At 37.5% G+C, this 21,718-nt stretch overlaps 1 protein-coding gene across 1 annotated transcript in view; it reads left to right on the forward strand.

Annotated features, from left to right (window-relative positions):
* Positions 1-1,571: 1,571 nt before the first annotated feature.
* Positions 1,572-21,718, forward strand: part of LOC131979375 (carboxy-terminal domain RNA polymerase II polypeptide A small phosphatase 1-like) — a 33,480-nt gene continuing 13,333 nt past the window's right edge. Inside the window, exons 1-3 of the mRNA XM_059343332.1 lie at positions 1,572-2,112; positions 14,129-14,277; positions 18,411-18,512. Coding sequence (XP_059199315.1) covers positions 2,040-2,112; positions 14,129-14,277; positions 18,411-18,512 — 324 coding nt within the window. The 5' untranslated portion in view covers positions 1,572-2,039. The remainder of the gene's footprint in view (positions 2,113-14,128; positions 14,278-18,410; positions 18,513-21,718) is intronic.

Genomic DNA, 21,718 nt, shown 5'->3' on the forward strand with positions numbered 1-21,718 from the left:
TTAGTGAGTTGTAAGCAGTGAAAAAATGGTCCTTATCAGATTCTTATCAAGATAAATAAAAAAAAGATAGGATATGACTTTATTTATCCCGCATCGGGGAAGTTTAGTTGTCACAGCAGCTCAAGATACAGACACATAGATATGGAAAACAGAATAAAGCATATAAAAAATAAGACATATACATACAATCTATACACATTATATACATACATTTCTGCTATTTGGCATTTATTATTAATACATATTTATTGTGTTTTTGTTTGTTTGAAAATGAAAGTACTTTGCATTTTACATTTAATGCACATTGGAGAAAATGTATATGTATATTTATAAAATAAATAAAATACTCCCTAAAAGGGACTATTACACATAAAAACAAAAAAAGGTGAGAGAAAATAGTGAAAATAATTTGTGTTGAAGAACAGTTATATTTTACTTCCCACCTTAGATTTAAATTACACTTTCTTTCTTTTTCTAAAGTGCACTTCGCCCATTAGTCAGGCCTTACCTTATTTTTCTGGTTAAGGGTTAGGGTTAATTTTTTCTTTATCTCTGTCATCAAAACTGCAGCTGTAACGGATTAAATTATTTTTAAAGCATCCTTGTTTACATGGGAGTGTTCCTGGATATTTTTTTATTTTAAAGAAGAGACTTACTTTGATCTTAGGTGTGGGCACTTTAAAGACTGTCCCTAACTTCCTCTCGCTGTGTGTCGGTTTCAAGGCGTCCCCCCGTCAAACGTCAAAGTTCTGCTGGGACAAACTTTAAAAAACACTCGCAAAAAACGTCTTACTTTAACGTTAGAAAACTTAACATATTTTCACTAGTGTCTACAAAATCATGAAAAAAAATCAATTTTATATACTTTGTCGCAGTTATATTCAGCGAATTAACACTAACAATAAAATTACAGCTAAAACGTCAAGCACATATCATCACACTGTTAAAATAATCGCCTAGGTCATTTTTTATCAAAATAGTTTTGTTTTTTTTTCTCATTTTTTGCCTAAATCATCTCCTCATGACGGCGGCCACCTATGATAAAATCGCCTACATCCTCAGTTGATCAGATCATGTAGTTTTACTCCTTTAAGATAATGGCCTATGTCAACTGTGTGACTTAAGCAGATTTATTATGCCTAAATCAAAATAAAATATGACTAAGGCAATTTTTTGAACGTGCCTTTGTGACTTAAGCAAGATATGATGACACTTTATTTTGAAGGTGTCTACATAAGAGTGACACAAGCCTGTCATAAACATGATATGGGATGTGTCATGAACATTAATGACACTTTGAAGTAACATTAATGCTCATGATACTTGTCATGTCATGTTTCTGACATGCTTGTGTGACTCTTATGTAGACACCTTCAAAATAAAGTGTTACCATATCTTGCTTAAGTCACAAAGGCATGTTCAAAAATCCCCTAAGTCATTTATTTCTCTTAAATTACATAATTTACACCCAGTGTTATTTATGCCAATAGCCATCCTTTGTTACATCCTTTTTGAGTGAAATGATCAATAAATGTCATATGTTACACTTTTGGTGAAGTTTTTTGTTTTTTTCTGCAAAACTTGAAAAAATGAGTTGGGCGATTATTTTAACAGGGTGACGATATTAAAAAGTCTCCACAACATTTTGCCACACTAACCGAGTTATCCGTTACACACAGTGATGTTTAGTTAGAAAGCTTCACATCCTGCATTGTGGCTTTAAGAATGGGGCTTCCTTGAAACCGTCAAGTGCCATGTTAGCATGGTCAAATTGATGAACTTCTCTAACGTAACAACTTTTAGAAAAAAAAAAACAACCCATTTCAGACACTTTTAACCTTTTCCTTTTTGAAGCAGTTTGGTCCGGTATGGTTTGTTCAGTCCGCTTTTCTGCACTCTAGGGCGTTTCTTTATTTTTACGCTAAGTATGCGCGTTTGCAGACAGGGAGTGGCAAAATATAAATAATTTTTTTTGCCATAACTCCTCGGAACTAATTTTATACAGCAATAAACGTCCTTGTGTTTGAGTGACGGACCTAATGGACCATTCGCCGTCGATAATCACGCAAGTAACCAGAGACGAGGAGGAAAATGCGACTTGTCGTGAGGACGGTGAGTTTGGGAAAAAGTTTTCTGAGCTTTTTTTCAGCTGCGCATGACTATGTGAGCGAGGCACGAGACAGCGGTGTGTTTTAGGACGCCACTGTGTCACACATGCTGACTGTTAGTAGCTCTCACACTGTCTCCACAAACATTATGTCCTTGGCTGCCATTGTTGTAAACATATTCACCAGCTTTCAGTTAAGTTTGACACCGGTTGCTTCTGGGTAGGCCGAAGCCATGACCAGCCGCTGAGGAGCTTTATACGTACAAAAAGAGCAGGAAGTTTGATTTAAACCAGCCTGTGAAGTAAAATGAGTCACTAAGTTGTTAGAGTTGTGTGTGTGTTTATGTAGAGTGAGTAAAACATAAGGAAAAAGCGTCTATTCAAAGGGGGCGGGGTCACTCTGACAGTTCACTGTTATTGTTTTGGACTTTGATGTTGAGCTGCTTCACTTTATCCCAGGAAGTTAGGCTATTTTTAACTATATGAACACATAATGGTACCATAAATGCATTTAACCCATAAGAACCCATGGTGACATCCGTGTAACACTTTAAATCTTCTAGAATCTCCCATATTCAGCTTTATGCTTCACATTAACTCATTAAATCCCTAAGCCACACATACTCAACACCCTGGTGTGGTGGTTATGTGACTTCTCCAAAATGTGTGTGTGACTGGACAGAAATGTGTAAAAGTAGCTAATTTCAAAAAGCTTATTTTTTGTTCCGAGGCTAACTTTAAACCCATTTAACAATTCTAATCCGTTAATAGGATGTCCTGTGTTGCATTTAACTTGTTCTGACCATATTTCCTGAACAAATTGAAGTCCCAATTATGATATATGTTCTGGAGATGCAAACAAAAAGGCAAATGGTTATTTGTATTTATTTATTATAGATTTATTAGTATTTTGTTACTAAAAAACAAATCTAATTTTTTTTTTATTGTTAAACAGCACTATTAATGTCACAATTTTGATAAATGTTGTGGAGATGCAAAGAAAAAGGCAAATTTGTGTCTAGTTTTTTTATTTTGTAAAAAGAGATATTATAAACATAAATGCCCAATGTATCGTATATATATGTCACATCACAGATCTTTGACATTTAGGGGTAGAATTTTTTTAAAAACATAATAAATGTGTTCTCTGTGGTCCACTTGGTCTGTGGTGTATCCCCCATAATTTCCCTTTAAGGATTACTGGGTCTGGGTTCTTATGGGTTAATGGGCCAGACACACGTATTATCACTATGGGTACTGGAAAGCATGGCCATAACACAGCTCTCTGTGCTTATTGGTGTCTTTATAGATGTTGTTATGGGTTAATAGGTGCTTTCTGAATCTTAATCTGTCAATTTAATAGATCACAAGGTCAGGATGTCTGATATTTTCGAAGACAGACAATTCTACAGAAGTAGTCATGGAAAAATTATTAGACCACCCTTGTTTTCTTCAGTTTCTTGTTCATTTTAATGCCTGGTACAACTAAAGGTACATTTGTTTGGACAAATATAATGATAACAATAAAAATAGCTCATAAGAGTTGAATATAAGAGCTGACATCTGGCCATTTTCCATGGTTTTCTTGATAATGATTTTGGTTATTATCAAGAAAAACTTGTATGAGCTATTTTTGTTGTTATCATTATATTTGTCCAAACAAATACATTTAGTTGTACCAGGCATTAAAATTAACAAGAAACTGAAGAAAACAGTTGTCTAATACTTTTTTCCATGACTGTATGTATTCACTTGAGGGGAAAAAAAGATTATTCCTGTTTTTCTGAATTCATAAGGTAACTATTTCAGTGTTCTGAGAAACATTTTCATGAACAAACGATTCCATTCATTTTTGTTCAGAATCGATAATTATGTAACTTATTCAACAAAACAAGGCAAATATTTACTCCTAAAGTTAACCCTACTGCTATGTTCGTTCCTCAGGAACAGCAATAATGTTCGTGGGTCAATTTGACCTGGGGCATGTTTAATTATCCAAAAGTGTCGTCTCCAGTTGAGATTAAGCTCCAATACAATCTTCTAATGCTATAAACAATGAGTGAAGTTTAATTCTGAAGCATTCTCAGACCAGATTAATTGGCTGTATAATGTATCAAGAAAACCTACATTTCTCTCATCCCAGTAAAATGTCATATATTCGTCCTGATGCTCCCAACCCAATTAACACGGTGACCAGTGGTTGGCTTGATACTGTTGTACATTAATAGTCTAGAATACAGGCACAATACACAACTGCAAATGTGCAAACTGTGTTTTATTTGTGTGTTTTGGCTCCCTCACTGCAAGACAAAGATAGGTTGCTCCTACTACTCTCTTTGACCGAGGCCCTGGCATCAGACGGACAGCTGGCTGCTGGTTGAAATGTAAAGGGGAAAATGAGAAGTAACATTCCCAAATTTTTCACGGTATGACAACCATCTCAGAAAATTATTTAAGAATAAGAATCAGAAAAGTTTTTTTATTGCCATTGCACAGAAGTACAGCAAAATTAAAAAAGAGCAGCTCCCATTTTAGTGCAACAGAATACAATCATTTAAACATAGAAAGAAAAAAAAAGAAAACCTATTAAAAAAAACCCCACAAGAACAAGGAGGGGGAGCAGCAGGTGGAGATATTTGCAGAGACAGAATAGGAGTTATTGCACATAAAATACATATATTGCACTCTTGTTCCACAGTATTGAAATGTTTTTATTTTTATTTCTTGGAGGCGTTCAGGGCAAAGACAGCTCTCAGGTAGAAACTGTTCCAGAGACTAGTTGTTTTAGCCTTTATTGCCCTTAAAGGGTTTGGGTTAGGTTCACAGTATAAGGTATTAGTTTTATTATTATTACCAGTCATGATGTCCCTTAACAAAGCTAATGAACAGAACAAATACTTTATTTTAATTATAATGTTTTAATGGAAGACAGAAGTAAAAAAAAAAAAGTAAAAAAATGTTTTTCCAATCCAGTAGATAATATTTTAATACAATAGTATAAAATGAATACAGTAAACCACTGCAACACTTATTAAACACAGCTTTAGGACTTGTAGACTTGAATTGACTGAAAGTGACTGAAATTTTTGTAATTTTCTAAGTCAAATGGTCTTATCTCAAGTGAGCGTTGTGTTGTTGTGGTGTTTGCTTTATTTACGATATGAGATTGAATGAAAAAACAATGTAAGAGGAGGCTGATGGTTTAGGTACTGAATTTATAATATATTAGGGCTGGGCGATAATTCAACATGATAATTTGTCATTGTTCAGTGGAATCATATCAAGATGAAATCATACAGTTAGATAACCTCATACACAGTAACATCGTCTAAATCAATAATAACAAGCACATACTCATTCAAATTTCTCAGGAAATCTGATATGAAGTATTTTAAGGGAATCTCATTTGAAGGTTCTTTTTTGTTTTTACATCACACATTGCATTATCACACCAACTGGCAAAGTTCACAAGCTCTTCAGCCTTTGAGATCCATTACCCAGAATGCAACAGTGCATACGGCTCAGGACACGGTTCCCTGTGTAGAATAATATGTAGAGGCCCTATGGAACACAAAATGCTTTGACCAAAAGTAGTGTGCAGAAATGAATTTATTCATTCATTAATTCATTCAGGTTTATTGTGTGTCTTCACCCAAGAATTCTTCGTATGGGAATAAGTCAAACTATAAATATATATATATATATATATATATATATATATATATATATATATATATATATATATATGTCATTTGTGTGCAAAGATGCATTACTATATGGATGTTTCATATAGATTATTTATTTATTTATTTAATTACCAAAACACATGTTAAAACAAGAAACTGAAGAAAACAATGGGTCGTCTCATAATTTTTTCCATGACTGTATATTTTATCGAGATATTGAATGATTTTAGCCATATTACCAAGCCCTAAATTAAATTAAATTAAATTAAATCCACATGCTATTGCATTGGTCCTCTCATCAACAGAATCTAAATGAACTGATTTTACCAGAATGATTGAGTTAATTTAATGATCTACCCACAACAAAACTGAATTACATGTATCAGTGTGTGTCTGATTTGACCTTTAGTAATGCTGAGTCTGGTCACAAGGTGGCAGCACCGTCTGGCTGAACAGTACAAGCCAACTCCAGCCTGCTCTGTGAACGCTTCCCCTCTGGCTGAGAGGTCATGAGTCCAAAACATGGCTGTTATCCAGCAGTGAGGGGCCAGAGAAATAGAAAAGGGGGAGCACTTTAATCCCCTCTGTTGTTTCACAAGATGCTGCAGCCAAATAGGCATTATAGAGCATTCACTTCAGGAATTCAGGAAAAGTCTTTGCAAAACATTTATCTAAACTCCATTCTAGTCCAGTAGTTTGAGATTTGGTGATTTTTTTCTAACGTTTGAACCTTCTTCTGACCTGATGAGCTAGGCAACGTGAACCTGCCGTACCATTTGCTGTGGAGGGGTGTGAAGCGAGTTGTCAGATTGTAACAGAATATCAAATGTCAAAGTGGCGGAAAGTCAGCCATGGGAGGCCTCATTCTTTCTGTGTCTGGATAGGAATAGAAGCAACCAAGTCCAGAGGCATGCCTGGCCTAAAGGGTCCCAGATAAGCCTGCTTTTAACTAAGTAGGCTGAAACATGCTGATGTGGCGCGAGGTCGTTGCTGCCCCTCGGATATGCTGTAACCTCATTATCAGTGTCTGAGCCTCTTTGGCGGAGAGGTGTGAGGAATGTTGCAGTACAGTTTGTTTCTGACACATTTCTGCTACCTGAGCATCCACGTGAGGCTGATTAAACCATGAGAGATTAATCATGAATGGAAATTACTCTGTGGTGTGAATGAGTTTAACTCAGATGGCTGTGATTGTTTCTGTTCAAGGTTTGTATTACAGCCTGCCGATACTGGATTTTTTTTGGGCCAATGCTGATATTAGGAGAATTAGGGAGTGCTGTTTTAGGTTCCAAATTGCAAATGCTTCTTTTTTTTTTTCTTTTAAACAGCAGCTGCATTTTGATACAGTAACGTGAAACTCTTGTTTCTCTGATTTTTTACTGCCTTCCACCAGATTGTAAGTCGGAGCATGCTCTGCAGGACATTTCTTAATTAACCAAGTGTGTTTTTCTGCTTATATTGTGTAAAAAAACTCAACTCATCAACATTTACACCAATACTGATGCTGAAAAATCAACTGGCTGATATACAGTCATGGAAAAAATTGTTAGACCATTGTTTTCTTCAATTTCTTGTTCATTTTAACGCCTGGTACAACTAAAGGTAAATTTTTTTGGACAAATATAATGATAAAAACCAAAATAGCTAGCTAAGCTAAGTGTTTTCTTGATAAAAACCAAAATCATTATCAAGAAAACCATGGAAAATGTCTAGATATCAGCTCTTAAATTAAACTCTTATGAGCTATTTTTGTTGTTTGTCCAAACAAATGTACCTTTAGTTGTACCAGGCATTAAAATGAACGAGAAACTGAAGAAAACAAGGGTGGTCTAATAATTTTTTCCATGACTGTATATATCAGTGGAGCTCTAGTTTGTGATCTCCCCAGTGCTCTTTAAAATCAGGTTGCAGACAACTATGATCAGTGTGTAGCTCTTAAATACCAGCTGAGTGTCAGTGTTTTAAGGTTGTCACGGGTCCAACATGTCATGTAGATGACCCACTTGCAGATCAGGATCCAACCTGCACATGTAACATGGGCCAGCTCCAAGAAAAAAAAGCTGTGTATGCTGCACAAACTATGTCCTGCATGACAGTGACACAGTTTATGAACAAAGTAAACAAACTCTCATATATACACAGTCGCTCATAATGTTGGAATAAAATATTTTTTACCCCAAGAAATGACAAAGTGATTTATTTTTGACGGATAAAGTGCATATCTTCGCAAAACTTTATTGATCTGTTCATTTCAGTTCAGCTTTTCTTATTTCGATGTGCGAGTAACACAACAAAGTAAACTCAAAAACAAACAAATCCAATGAGAATAATCAAAACAAAAAACAACCACAATTAACAGAGCATTGTGTCTGAAAACACAATTATTCCAACTTTATGGGTGACCATGTGCATAGATTGGCCTAGGGGTGTCGATATAGATTTACATTTTGATACTGAATATATATACTATTGTAAATTTTCTTTTATATGCATGTTGTGTAAATTACAAATCTATATTTGTAAAACTTTCTATCAAATGCAATGTTTTCTTTCTATAGTGTATAGTGTTCTAATTTGATACATCCCATTGTGTTGAGGAAAAGGGTACACCCATGTCAAGCTCGCACTTTATTTTTAGCCACACCAGTGCCAGGGCTCTAGGGATGGCAGTGTTGTTGTCCAGTCCACTACTCTGCTCCACACTGAAGTATCTTAACAACTGTTGGATGATTTGCAATGAAATTTGGTACAAATACACATCCTCCTCAGGATGATTAAGTTTTCTTGTTGCATGATCCTGAAGACAAAATACAGCCTCAGCTACACTTTAAATATTTATATACAGTCTATGGTTTAGACATTGTGATTGAGCTACATTAGCATGTAGCTCACACTGTGCATATAACCCAGTACAGCCCCACGGAGCTGCTAGCATGGCTGTTTTAGAGCTCTTTACAACACTGATATAGTGTCTGTGGTGATAACTGCTTTCCACAGTTCATCTTCAGTCCATTAGAGGGAAAAAAATATCCCAAGTTATCCCAAAATGGGCAAGGTGCTGTTTGCAGTTTCGCATGGGAATTAAATATAGTTTTGACATTACTTTTAACATTTCAGCTATCAATCTATGGGCCCATAACAAAGGTTTCTATTTCAAGATAAAGAGAATACGAAGCCAAAATATCAGGCATGGTTAGTTGTCCCTTGTTTTGTGGGTTAATCATTTTCCTATTGCTGCTCCTTGGTTTTTTTGTTTCCAAACATGATGTATTTATTATATATAATAAATGTAAGTGATACACTCGACATCTCCTCAAATGGTTGTTGTGCTATGATTCCTAACTCAAAATATGAGTCATAACTTGATTTATGATTTTTTAATTCATCCATAATAGTTATTCACCCATGACTAGTTGTTGAAATGCTTTCTCGAACAAGTTCAAACAATTGGGTGCCCTGGGATAGTTAAGATTTTTTTAAAAACATGGTTTCTAGAAGTATTATCCATAGTCAGTGTATTGTCTACAGCAGATGGTGGTCGGCATGCCCCCAGCTTGCAGAAGCAGGCACCTTATCAAGATACTGCTGTGGATGGGTGCAGCAGCTAAACATTGCTTAGTCTAAAATAGTCTAAAAATAGGCCACATAAAAACATAAAAAAAACCATAACATTTTTTTTAAGTGTGTTCTGTTTTTAGAACGTTTTCACCACTTTACCTTGCTGTCAGACAGCCCTGTTTTAGTTAATGAGGGGGAAACTGAAGCTTTACTATTCTCTCGCTTTTATATGGCCACCAGACTCCATTGACAAAAACAGTGATTTTACCTTGCAGAACATGGAAGTTGCTCATTTAGTTTGTTGGTGTTATTGTTTGACTCTGATGAATCTTTTAAAACACCAAAGTCACAGTTTAACACAAACTAAACGATTGAGGCAGCAACTTCTGTGTTCTGAGTGGTAAAATTACTGGTTTTGTCAAAAGAGTCTTGCTGCTTTGAAGAGTGAATACATAATGGCTTTAGTTCTTCTTGCATAAACTTGAAAAGGTCGGTCTGACGGCAAGGTTAAGCACTGAAAATTTTTCTAAATATAGTCTACACTTCGGCTGAATTGTCTGGATATCAAATGTTTGTTTTAGTTGTACTGTGTTACCAATCGTTCCTCCAGAACATTATCCATCAGACCATTATCTGTCTTTAATTACATGCTAAAAAAAACAAACAGGAACGTAATTGAAACCAGATGTATGACATGAGTGACCGCTCTTATTTTGGACTCATTCTATCAGGAGCCAGTTCTGTCTGTGCTGCCTGGGTTTCTGTTGACATTTGCAATGTAGACATGATCATTAGGAAGCTTTGGGAATGACGCGATGTTGCAGAGTATACAGTGTCTGCAGTTTAACTTTTTTTTTTCTGTGCATGCACTGAAGCCTTTCTGTGCAGTGTAAACACATAGACTCCTGCTGTGCACTGTACTGTACACTGTAAAAAATGTCTGTAGATTTTACGGTGAAAAACTGCTAAACCATGACAGTAAAAGACCGTAAAATGATAAATAGTTTAATTCAGTTTCAGTAACAATGAAACACTGTAAATGTATATATCAGCCCAAACAGTATTTTTACAGTTAAAATAAATAAATAAATACATTACTCCACTGTAAAATACACTGGCAATATACTATAGGCTAATATATAAGCCATCACTGTAATTTTTGCTTTTATTTTTTGTAAAAAATATTTTTATTTATACGGTAAAATATGGAATAAAATGTCAATCTTAAACATGAAATCAACAGTGCTAATATCATTTTACCGTAATATTAGAACAAGTTGCACCGTATTTATTACGGTAAAGTTCTGGCAACCACAGCTGCCATTTTTTTACCGTAAAAACTACTTTTTTTTTTTACCGTGTAGGTGACACTGCAATGTATTGTTGGTGCGTGTTTACGGCCTGGTGGCAGTATGCGACACTATATAAATATACATCGAATATCATAATTAACCGCTGTCAGCAGCTGCTCTGGAGGCTATTTTAAGCAATCTGATGTGTAATATCAGAAGAGGTATTGCACTGAGCAGCGTGATGTTTTTTAACAAGCGTCACCTGCCCATTCCCTTCACACATGTTTGCACACAAACCTTTCATCTTGGGACCAAGAGAGGTATGTCCCGACAAGCATGCCCAGGCCATAATGACAGCTCTCCAGAGGCTTCGTCCACTTTGAGCCCCAGTTGAATGAAGTAGTCAACAGGCCAAAGTCATAGTGAAAAACACTTGAAAGTAGGTCAGACTTGTTCAGAGGTGAAGCTGGGCCGAATACATTGATTATTAAAGGATTTATTGTTCTTTATTGTGAATTTGCTGTGTCATTGTTTTGATATTTTGTCTATATTTCCTGTGTTTTTATATTTACTCTGTATTTCCAGTTTTTTTATTGTATTATCTTTTAGATTACCTTTATTATTATTATTATTATTATTATTATGGGATTGTTAACAGTCAATAGCAAGCTATACATTAATTTAACAATTGCTATGCTTACTCTTAATTATTAATTTATATTTTCCAACATCCCCCCACATTAGACAAAGTGCTCCTGTCAGTGTAGTTCAATGGTGGAAAGTAACTAAGTACATTTACTCAAGTACTGTACAATTGTATGGTACTTGTACTTAACTTAAGAATTTCAATTTACGTAACTTTATACTTCTACTTCACTACATTTCAGTTCATTTTCAGTGTGGGAATTAACATAAAAAACATGATCACTTTAAACTGATTAGACATTTTTTACAGTATAATCAGTAGTTAAAATGAGACCTATCTTTACAAAGTTAAAACGTTGCTTACATAAATGCATCAATACAAATAATCTAATAATACATTTATAATATATTAAACAATCTGAGTGGGGCCGTTCTGCATAAGAAGTAATTTTACTTTTGATACTTTAAGTACCTTTTGATGCTGATACTTTTGTACTTTTACTTGAACATTTTTTGAATGCAGGACTTTTACTTGTATTGGAGTAATTTCACAGTGTGGTATTAGTAATTTTACTTAAGTAAAGGATCTGAATACTTCTTCCACCACTGGTGTCGTAGTGTATACGCTTCTTGTTTCACACAGACTCCATTTGTTATCTGCTCAACAAGATAACCATTGCCCATCTGTGCTTCTTTGCAATCATTACACATTTACACCCAAAGCAAGCTGACAGGTCCATGATATACCTCATACTGAGGCAACACATTTAGTCCTGTCTGAGCGCCATGCTAATGCCTTAGCTGACAGCTCCGACAGCTCGTCCAGGCTCAGCTAATTTGTCAGAGTTTTTTCTTTTTTTGAAAACTCTCTCATCACTCTGACACCAGTAGATGGGTTGTTTGCTACCACTTGTGTGTTCCGATGTCTGTTGTTACATCGGTTAGGGATTAGATAAATGCACATGCAGTCATAAGACAGTCATGGTTATTTATATATTTTTTTTTATATCACACTGTTATTTATTTTTCTTGTATCTTGTTGATGATTCAAGCTCAAACCATATACATTAACTTACACTGTTGCTCATAAAGTTGGAATAAAATATTTATATTGATGAAATGAGTGCGACAATGTGATTTATTCTCGACAGATAAAGTGCATATTGTGTCTGAAAACAAAATCATTCCAACTTTATGTGCAACAGTATGCTTTAACAAAGATTTGTCTCTGAAATCTGTTGTTTCAAAAAAATTGTGGCCATCATCCATACAAATGTAGAGGAACTTTGGTAACTGTCTGTTATTTTTCTTTGTACGGGACAGTTCAGTTGATTGAAGGGAAACCTGAGGCCACAAGGGACCGTTCATGGATCAGTTTGACAACCCTGTTTTAAATAGTAAATATCTCTGTTCTGGTGGTGCACTTTGGCCTATAACAAAATGGATTCACATACCATGGTCAAACTCATGCTACTGTAGCGTTTGCTGTAGATGCATCATTGCACTGAGCAGAGAGTTCCTTTTTCATTGGGGTGGAATACGTCCACCCACTATACTTAGGTCTTGCCTCTTCTATAACTCATAAACCATTTGTAATACAGCCATGCAGGAGGGGTCATTGGACCCAGTAGAGAGTAGTTTCCTGCTGTGACCATCAGCTCTATACTCTATACTATAATTCCCCCACCCGTCCCTAGCTATAGTTTTTGCCCTAGAAGGCTGAAATTTTGCAAGTTCATGTGTTTATGAGCTGGCATGTATGTAAATGCATGGAGGCATCGATGCATGCATGGTAGCAGCTATTGCAGATTTGCGCTTGTTAAAGTTAAATATCTATCTCTAAAGATATAATTAGCAGCCAGCAAGAAAGTAGTCACACAAAAATAGTTACGGATTGAACCTCCAACAAAGACTGACTGGATAGATGTTAGACTTTTGTCCGAATTATGGAGAGAATTACTTTTTTGCTACATTGGCAGGTTGATAAATTCTTACAATACTGGGAGAAATGGACTGTTTGTGACCTCATGTGGGGGTTACTGTATGAACTAGGATATAATTCCATCACTATGGCCAGCAAGTGACCAACCGTTTGTTCCGTTATCTTTTGTTGTATTTCTATACCTTTTAAAATATATATATATATATATATATATATATATATATATATATATAAACAACAATACAATACATAACAAAAATGGTTGTACAAATATTGTTGCCTGTGTTTAAACATTTTCACTGTTAGTCATTATGCATTAGTATTTTAATTCATTATTATTATAGTTATTCAATCAAATTCTTGGTATTTGAACAACAAAATATACACTAGGAATGAATCTTGTCCTGGATGTCTTCACCTGACTATTTTTGGGGCTGAAATGTACACCTATATGTTGTTATGCAACATCTTTTAACCTTTTGCTACACAACTAAAATAACCATTGACAAGCAATACACAACATGGAAGAGCACAGTAGGGGTCCTGGTGACAGACCCAGCAGAGCCACGCACAGATCGGATATACCAGATCAGCATCGCTGCCAATACTGACGTCGGGAAATGGATGAGTCTTGGCCAGATGTGACTGGAACACATGAGATACTATCAGTCAGTGACGAAATAAAGCAACACAGTTGCATAAAGAACAATACAGTTAAGAATTAATTAAATTCAAAAAGCATGTTGAGTAGTTTGACAGGTTCCACTTGCAACTGTAGTTGAGTTACACACTCTAATCAGTTTCATTTAGCAGGGTTTATAGGCTGATATCAGCTCACTTCCCACAGTTATTCAAGTGCTAAAATTAGACCTTATGTTTCTGTCTCACTCTGTCCCAGGTGCCAACGAAGCATCCCCCTCGAAGAAGCCTCGCAGCAGAGGCCTTCTCCACAGCCTTTTCTGCTGTCTATGTCACAAACAATCGGAGCCACCTCCGCTGAAAAACAATGCCCCCCTCCTGGTCGAAGAAAATGGGACTCTGTCAAAAGTAAGTTCACCTCTCATCAGCCCTGTCCTACTCTTTACTTGTGATATCACCTTCCTCTCACCCTTATCGTCTTTGGGCAGCATGTGGTCAGCTTGATTGATAGCCGCGTGATGCGTGAAACACGTGTTTTCTTGGCTCAAATCTTTTCGTGTTTACAAGAGGGGTAATGCACGGAAGTGTTGAAAAGCACTCCGTGTTCAGACATCTGTCACGATGACTGGGCTTCACAAGAATGGCGGAAATGGTGTAAATATTACAGTCTGACTGGTAAATTGCAAAGAAATCGGCTCCTGTAAATGTGTCATGAGCAAAGCACATTACACTAATCATCAGGAGTTATGAAGTCGTCTAAGTCTCCTAAACTTTTCCTGGAGAGTTGAGAGTTTAGATTTGTAGAGTTTGTAGAGACTTTGAGAGTTTAATAATAGAAACTGATCATTGTCAATCATTTATTCAATACTGCATTAATGAATAGAGATGTCCTGTGTAAAGCTTGTTTAAATATGAAACATGATGAGGATGTTTACATGTGCTAAGCCGGTGCCTGATAGTCCATCCATTATTGACCACTATCCCGTTACGTAACATTTTTGGTCAATTGACAATACTCCCTGCGGTTAAGCCGAGTATATTCTTGGAAAACAGCATGGCTTTTGGCAGTTATGGTCTGAAGATCAAATGGTCAAGACGTTCTCAGGTGTCAGTTTCAGATTTATGCCTTAGTTCAGCCTTTTATAGAGATTTGATATTCCAGAAGTTATTTGTCACGTCTTTCCAAGTCCCCAAAATAAGTTGCTTGGTCTCTGGCAAAGGGGAGGGTCGAGTCAAGTGCTAGGCTCAGTTTTGGTTGTGACAAACTGTCATATCAACGTGCATGCTGCTCCTGTTGCTCTTACACTCTCTGGGGGCTGTGGTCTCAGTGACTCCCCCCACCAGCTGTGTGGATATTCACTCTGAATGGACCCCTTCGGTTACCTGCCAGTCATTTCAACTTGGACTCTGCATGATCAGGAGCCAATGCATGGAGTAAAAACCCAAGACTGAGAAAAATATTCCTGATGTATCTGGAAAACTCTGAGCAGAGTAAAATCTCCGCAGAAGGGGAGCTGTCTACTGAAGCCATGCTTGCTGAACAATGCCAAGTTCCCAAATTAACAGAAGCTGCAGATTTAACCAGCTCTTCAAAAGGAAGTGCTGAACTTGGCATGCAGGTCCTTGTGGAGTATACTGAGCAGACTGTCAGCAGAGAAATGGACTCTTCTATCCTCTGTGTGGAACACTGCAGCATGAATATAGATGACACTGAATGCTGCACATATGGCAGTGGACACTCTGAAAGTTTTGAGCAATACTCAGAAAGCGATGGATCTTTTGAATCCGACCAGATCCTTGATCAGTGTGAGACTCCGGGGTTAAGCCAACCATTTGACGAATGTGCTCAACACTGTGAGTGTTTTAAACCTTGCAAGCCCTCTGAGCACTGTGCTAATCATAGCTTAGCTTCCAAATGTCGTCCTTGCTGTGAACACTGTGCAGAACACCTCCAATTATTTCAGCAATGCAAGCCCTCTGATCAGCAGTTTGAGTCTTTTGACATTGTGCCAGATAAATTGGCAGTGAACTGTGACGGTTTTGGGCAGTGTGAAATGTCTGATTTCATACCTGAATGCGCAGAACACCTCGACTTACTGCAACATTATGAGTCTTCTGATCAGCAGTCTTTTGATTCTGAGCCAGACACACCTAACTTCTCTGACTCACTGGACTGTGGCAATGAACTTTGTGAGTACGATGAACGCACCAATGATGAAGATGACGAGAGCTGTCCACCTGAACACGAGGATGAACCTATTGACGAAGAGAACTCACTGTCAGAAGATCTGATTGAAGATTCCCTACAATTGGACACAACTGCTCATGTTTATTTTGATGACCGTGAAGATGTTCGTCATCTCACTGAGGAAGACTTTCTGCAAGTCTCCGCATTAAACACAGATGACTATGAAATGTGTGAATCGGATTACTCTGAAACAAGCCAAGAGTGTGATCAACAATGCGCTAATTTGGAACAGTCTTCCGACAAGTCCTCAGAGTTTGGCACCGAAGAAGACAGATCTTCAGTATGCTCTTCTGTCGAAACCAAATCCTTTAAGACTTGTCCGGATGGCAGCATTCCTTCAGCTCACTGCTCGGATTCGTCTGGGGAGTCAGAAAAAGGATCTCAGGAAGACTCGAGTGATGAGCAGTTGCAGTGGGAATCTTTCGAAGAAGTGGAAGAAACAGAGCAACCAAATATCAACGGAAGCAATGAGGTTAAAAAGAAAACACCCACTGCTGATATTGTTATTGAGAATTATTTTGATCTATTTGACAGAGCCGACTATTTTGGACACGGGTTTGCACAAAAGCAACGATACATCTCCTGCTTCGATGGAGGAGATATCCACGATCGCCTCGAACTTGAAGAAGTTCAATCTGAGACGCAGAAACTTGCCAAAAATGCATACAATCTTAAAGAAAAGGATGAGGAGATTACTGAACAGGATGGATGCTTTGATGCTCCCGAAGAAGCATCTGAAGATACTTACGAGGAAGATGCAAGTCAAGGAGGTGATGCCTCTTCTGTGTCAGAGGAACAACCAGAAGATTGGATGGTAGAATCAGAATCGAGCTTAGCAGGGGATGAAGTTGAAGAAAATGAATCAGAAGCTCCTGCAGAGAATTATGAGGAAACGGAGCCAGATGAAGACACTGCGTTTGATGGCCATGTTTCTGAAATCTATAATGAAGAAGACGCTGAAGTCTGCCTGTCCTCTGCTCAAGAGGACAGTATGAGTGCGCCATGTGCGGAGGACATCTCTGTTGAAGGTGATGCTTATGAAGATGAAGTCTCTAATGCTCAGAACTCTGCATGTCTTTGTGAAGATAAATCTACTAGCGGACATTTACAGACTCCTTTTGTCTCAGAGGCTGAAGAAGAAGCATTTATCGCATGTTCAGAAATGGAGCCATACTGGTCACTTGTAGATCAAGAGGACAGTGCAGAGATGTGCGAGCCAGGTGTTGAGGAATACTACGCATATCAGATTAAAAGCATCCAGTCGTCTGTTAAACTAGCCCTGAATGGATTTATTTTGGAAGATCACATAATCCATGGAGATGCTTCATGGGGTGAAAAAGGAGATGCTCGGGATGCAGAGGAGTGCAAAACAGTTAGATTTGCAATTACTGAAGTTATCGAGCTGAGTGAGAGTTTAACCGACAGCTCCGTTGTGGAAAAAACAAGTGACGAACTAACGCCAGAATCAGATGACAGTGAAATGTCAAGAGAAATAGGACCTACTGTAGGTATTATTCACAGTGTTGTCTCACAACTGGTTGGAAGGACTGAGGAAACCGAGGATGCCGAACAAAGCACGGATTCAGAAGAGGAGCAGGGTGACGATGACTCCTTTGAGCCTTGTGAATGCGAGTACTGCATTCCACCAACAGAGGAGGTATAATATGTCTTTGCACCATAGCTGTGAAGTGTAGAAGTAGATAAAAGTTGAGTTTTTGGAGCTGTGGGAGAAACTTTAAATCACCCCAGAAACGAGGCAAATCTGTCATCAATCTGTTGGTCTATTTTTAAGTCATTAAGACTGTACAACCAACTGTGGCAGTGAATAAGTTACAGGAAATCTCATCTTGGCAGATTGTGTGGTATCTGTGTCAAACACCATTATCCTCACGTGTCTGTCCACTCGACACATGCGTCAGGGTTACAAGCAGTCCATTTGGTCGCGCCAGCTTGCTTTTAGCAGCAGAATCACATTAACAAACACCGTTCTCTGCCCACTTGTTGAAGGATGAGCCACAGTACAGTGATACTTACATGCTTCCATCAATGTGGCAGCAGCTGTAGCATCCAAGGTTTCCTGTAACACCAAAACACAAACGTCAAAACACAATTCAGCCTCTTAAGGGACAAGAAACACACACACAATGAGCTGTAAGTCCTACACTACAAATCAAGATGGTAATTTCTTGTATTTAAAGTAATTACTTGTGGCTGTAGTTCATATTATGGGCCTGAAAGCACTTCAATGGAGTAAGCAATGAGGATTAGGTCTTAACTCTCTTTTTGTCTTCAGGTTCCAGCAAAACCACTGCTCCCACAGATGCAAACGAATGATGCGGGGAAGATCTGTGTGGTCATTGATTTGGATGAAACACTAGTGCATAGTTCATTTAAGGTAAGTTGGCCTGTTTGACCTACTTTCTCTCATATGGATACCATATGCTTTACAGTGAAAGCTGACATACCATAGAGAACCATAAGCAGAGATTAATTTAAAAAACAGGTACATTCAGATACTCTCTGCCACTTGGTGTGAAACTTTTATGTGTTTCTAGCACCATTAAGAGTATTTTATACAATTGTGGTGAATATATTTGCAGTATACATTGATCTGTGAGAATGGGTGGTGGAGTTATGCAATGCTGTATGGGTTTGAGGGCTTTTTCATAATTTAAAAATGTCATCCAGAGTAAAATTGTTTTCCTCCAGGAAAACCTTTTTTGATAAATGCACCTTATTATAATAAATTGTAGAGCATGACTATTCTTGTAGAGCTGTTCTGAGCTTATTACTGCATGCATTGTTTATTGGCACAGTGCTGGTTTGTGCCAGTTGGATGTGGTTTCCACTCGATTTAAATGACGAACACAAAACAGCACATGATGGGAGCAGTAGTTCCTGAGGTTTATAGTCACATTGACATTTTCAGACAACCAGGTATTATTCTGAATCCTATTTCTCTCCTTAACATGCCCTGTGTAGCTTTGAAGCACTACAGTAGGAATGATCAAGCCCTCATGATCACGAGGTACCAGAAACCCGATTTGTAAAAGTCCTATTCCCTGGCCAATGGGCTATCCTGACCTCAACCACTCAGGGTAAATGCCTGACCTGAACCATCTGCCTGACCACTCAGCTGCTACGCAGTGATGGCTTGCCAAGGAAAGTAGTTGGATTCATAATAACCAGCAGGGTTAAGATGTTTACAGCAGATAAATGTGTCTGCAGTCACTGCAGCACAATGGAGCTTAATGAGAGGTGGTACAGTAGTGTTCAAAATAAAAGCAGTCCAATGTGACTAACCAGATGAATCCAGGTTTTTAGTATATTTTTTATTGCTACATGGCAAACAAGGTACCAGTAGGTGCAGTAGATTCTCACAAAACCAACAAGACCCAGCATTCGTGATATGCAGCTCTTAAGGCTGTGCAATTGGGCAATTAGTTGAGAGGGGTGTGTTCAAAAAAATATAGCAGTGTGGCATTCAATCAGTGAGGTCATCAATTTTGTGAAAAAACAGGTGTGAATCCGGTGGATGTGTCTATTTAAGGATGAAGCCAGCACTTGTTGAACATGCATTTCTCTTTGAAAGCGTGAGGAAAATGGGTCGTTCAAGACAGAAGAACAGCATACTTTGATTAAAAAGTTGATTGGAGAGGGGGAAACTTATAAAGAGGTGCAAACAATTATAGGCTGTTCAGCTAAAATGATCTCCAATGCTTTAAAATGGAGAGCAAAACCAGAGACATGTGGCAGAAAACGTAAGACAACCTGGACAGTCTGGAGTTACCTGTAAGTGCTCTGACAGTTAGAAGACGTCTGTGTGAAGCTAATCTATTTACAAGAATCCCCCGCAAAGTCCTTCTGTTAAAAATAGGCATGTGCAGAAGAGGTTACAATTTGCCAAAGAACACATCAACTGGCCTAAAGAGAAATGGAGGAACATTTTGTGGACTGATGAGAGTAAAATTGTTCTTTTTGGGTCCAAGGGCCACAGACAGTTTGTGAGACGAGCCCCAAACTCTGAATTCAAGCCACATTACACAGTGAAGACAGTGAAGCATCATGATATGGGCATGTTTCTCCTACTATGGTGTTGGGCCTATTTATCTCATACCAGGGATCATGGATCAGTTTGCATATGTAAAATACTTGAAGTGGTCATGTTGCCTTATGCTGAAGAGGACATGCCCTTGAAATGGGTGTTTCAACAAGACAATGACCCCAAACACACTAGTAAACCAGCAAAATCTTGGTTCCAAACCAACAACATTGATGTTATGGAGTGGCCAGCCCAATCCCCGGACCTTAATCCAATTGAGAACTTGAGTTTATGCCTCATTTCTATCCCAAGTTTACAGTATAATCTTTGTGCAGAAGTTGCTTTTGCACCACAACAGTTCTAACTGTAACCACATTAGACTAAATCTGTGGAATATAATGAGTCACATGATTTGTGTTCTGTCTGACCATTTTGACTGATTTTACTCTCATGATATGATTCCCGATAATTATTCACACACACACACACACACACACACACACACACACACACACACACACACACACATTTTGCCAAACATTGGGCTTCCTGTGATTTAGATAGTATAATTATTAATTGTAATTTCTTTAAAATTTCAAATAATTGGTTACTAAACTTGCCTTTTCAGAGATCATAGTCACCAAAAATCTATTTTTTTTATTTAAAAAAGAAAAAAATCCATCCAAATTAGTTTAGTCCTTTAACAGCTGTTTCATTTGGACTAAGTGGCTTCTGTAATCTTTATTTTATACTTTCGCCCCTTAATTACTGAAATGTGATCACGTATTCCAAGATAATTAGCTGCTGTGTATATATGGACTGTTAAAGGAAACAATCTACTTGCCAAGGCAGAAATAGCAATGGGATTTGCACTACATCTTTTTGATATTTTTAGGAGGCACATGACTTATTTTTATCGTAATGGACTGAGCTCATGTGCCACCTAAACATTAACCATTTATTTTATGGGTGTTCTAGTTTCACGATGCAGGAGCCACATACACCCTATATAATCTAAGTGAGATGTAAAGAAAGTCATTAAAACCAGATTTCTAAGAATGAAAGTATACTTCAAAGGACATGTTTAACTGCCACCTGCAACCATTAAGTCTGCAAAAAATGACAAAAAAACGATCAACAATGATTTTTTTTTTTTATTGGTTTGCAAATGCAATAGTAACTTTTGTATTAAATAACTGTACTTTTATTAAGAAAAGATTACAGCTACACACCTCTTGAAATAGAATCAGTGTTAATAAAGTAACTTTCAATTAATTTATTGAGTTTTACATTGTTCCTACAAATAACTGGCATCCTTTTGATCAGCCTGATACCTTTTAAGGTAGCATTCAGTGAACAAAGTAGTCAATGCCAGAAGTCAAGGCTCCTGTGTCACGACAAATTATGTAATGAATGTCATGCGGTGTTTAGTCCTTCTCAGGTCACAGACTGTCCTAAAGGATGTCACTGGATATCGCCACTTGCTATGTGTAAACAGGGTCAGACTCTGTGAACTCCATGTTTCACACAGGGTGAATAATAAAACGCATTATTACTTT

Source organism: Centropristis striata, chromosome 10 (assembly GCF_030273125.1).
Source record: "Centropristis striata isolate RG_2023a ecotype Rhode Island chromosome 10, C.striata_1.0, whole genome shotgun sequence".
Lineage (NCBI taxonomy): Eukaryota > Metazoa > Chordata > Actinopteri > Perciformes > Serranidae > Centropristis > Centropristis striata.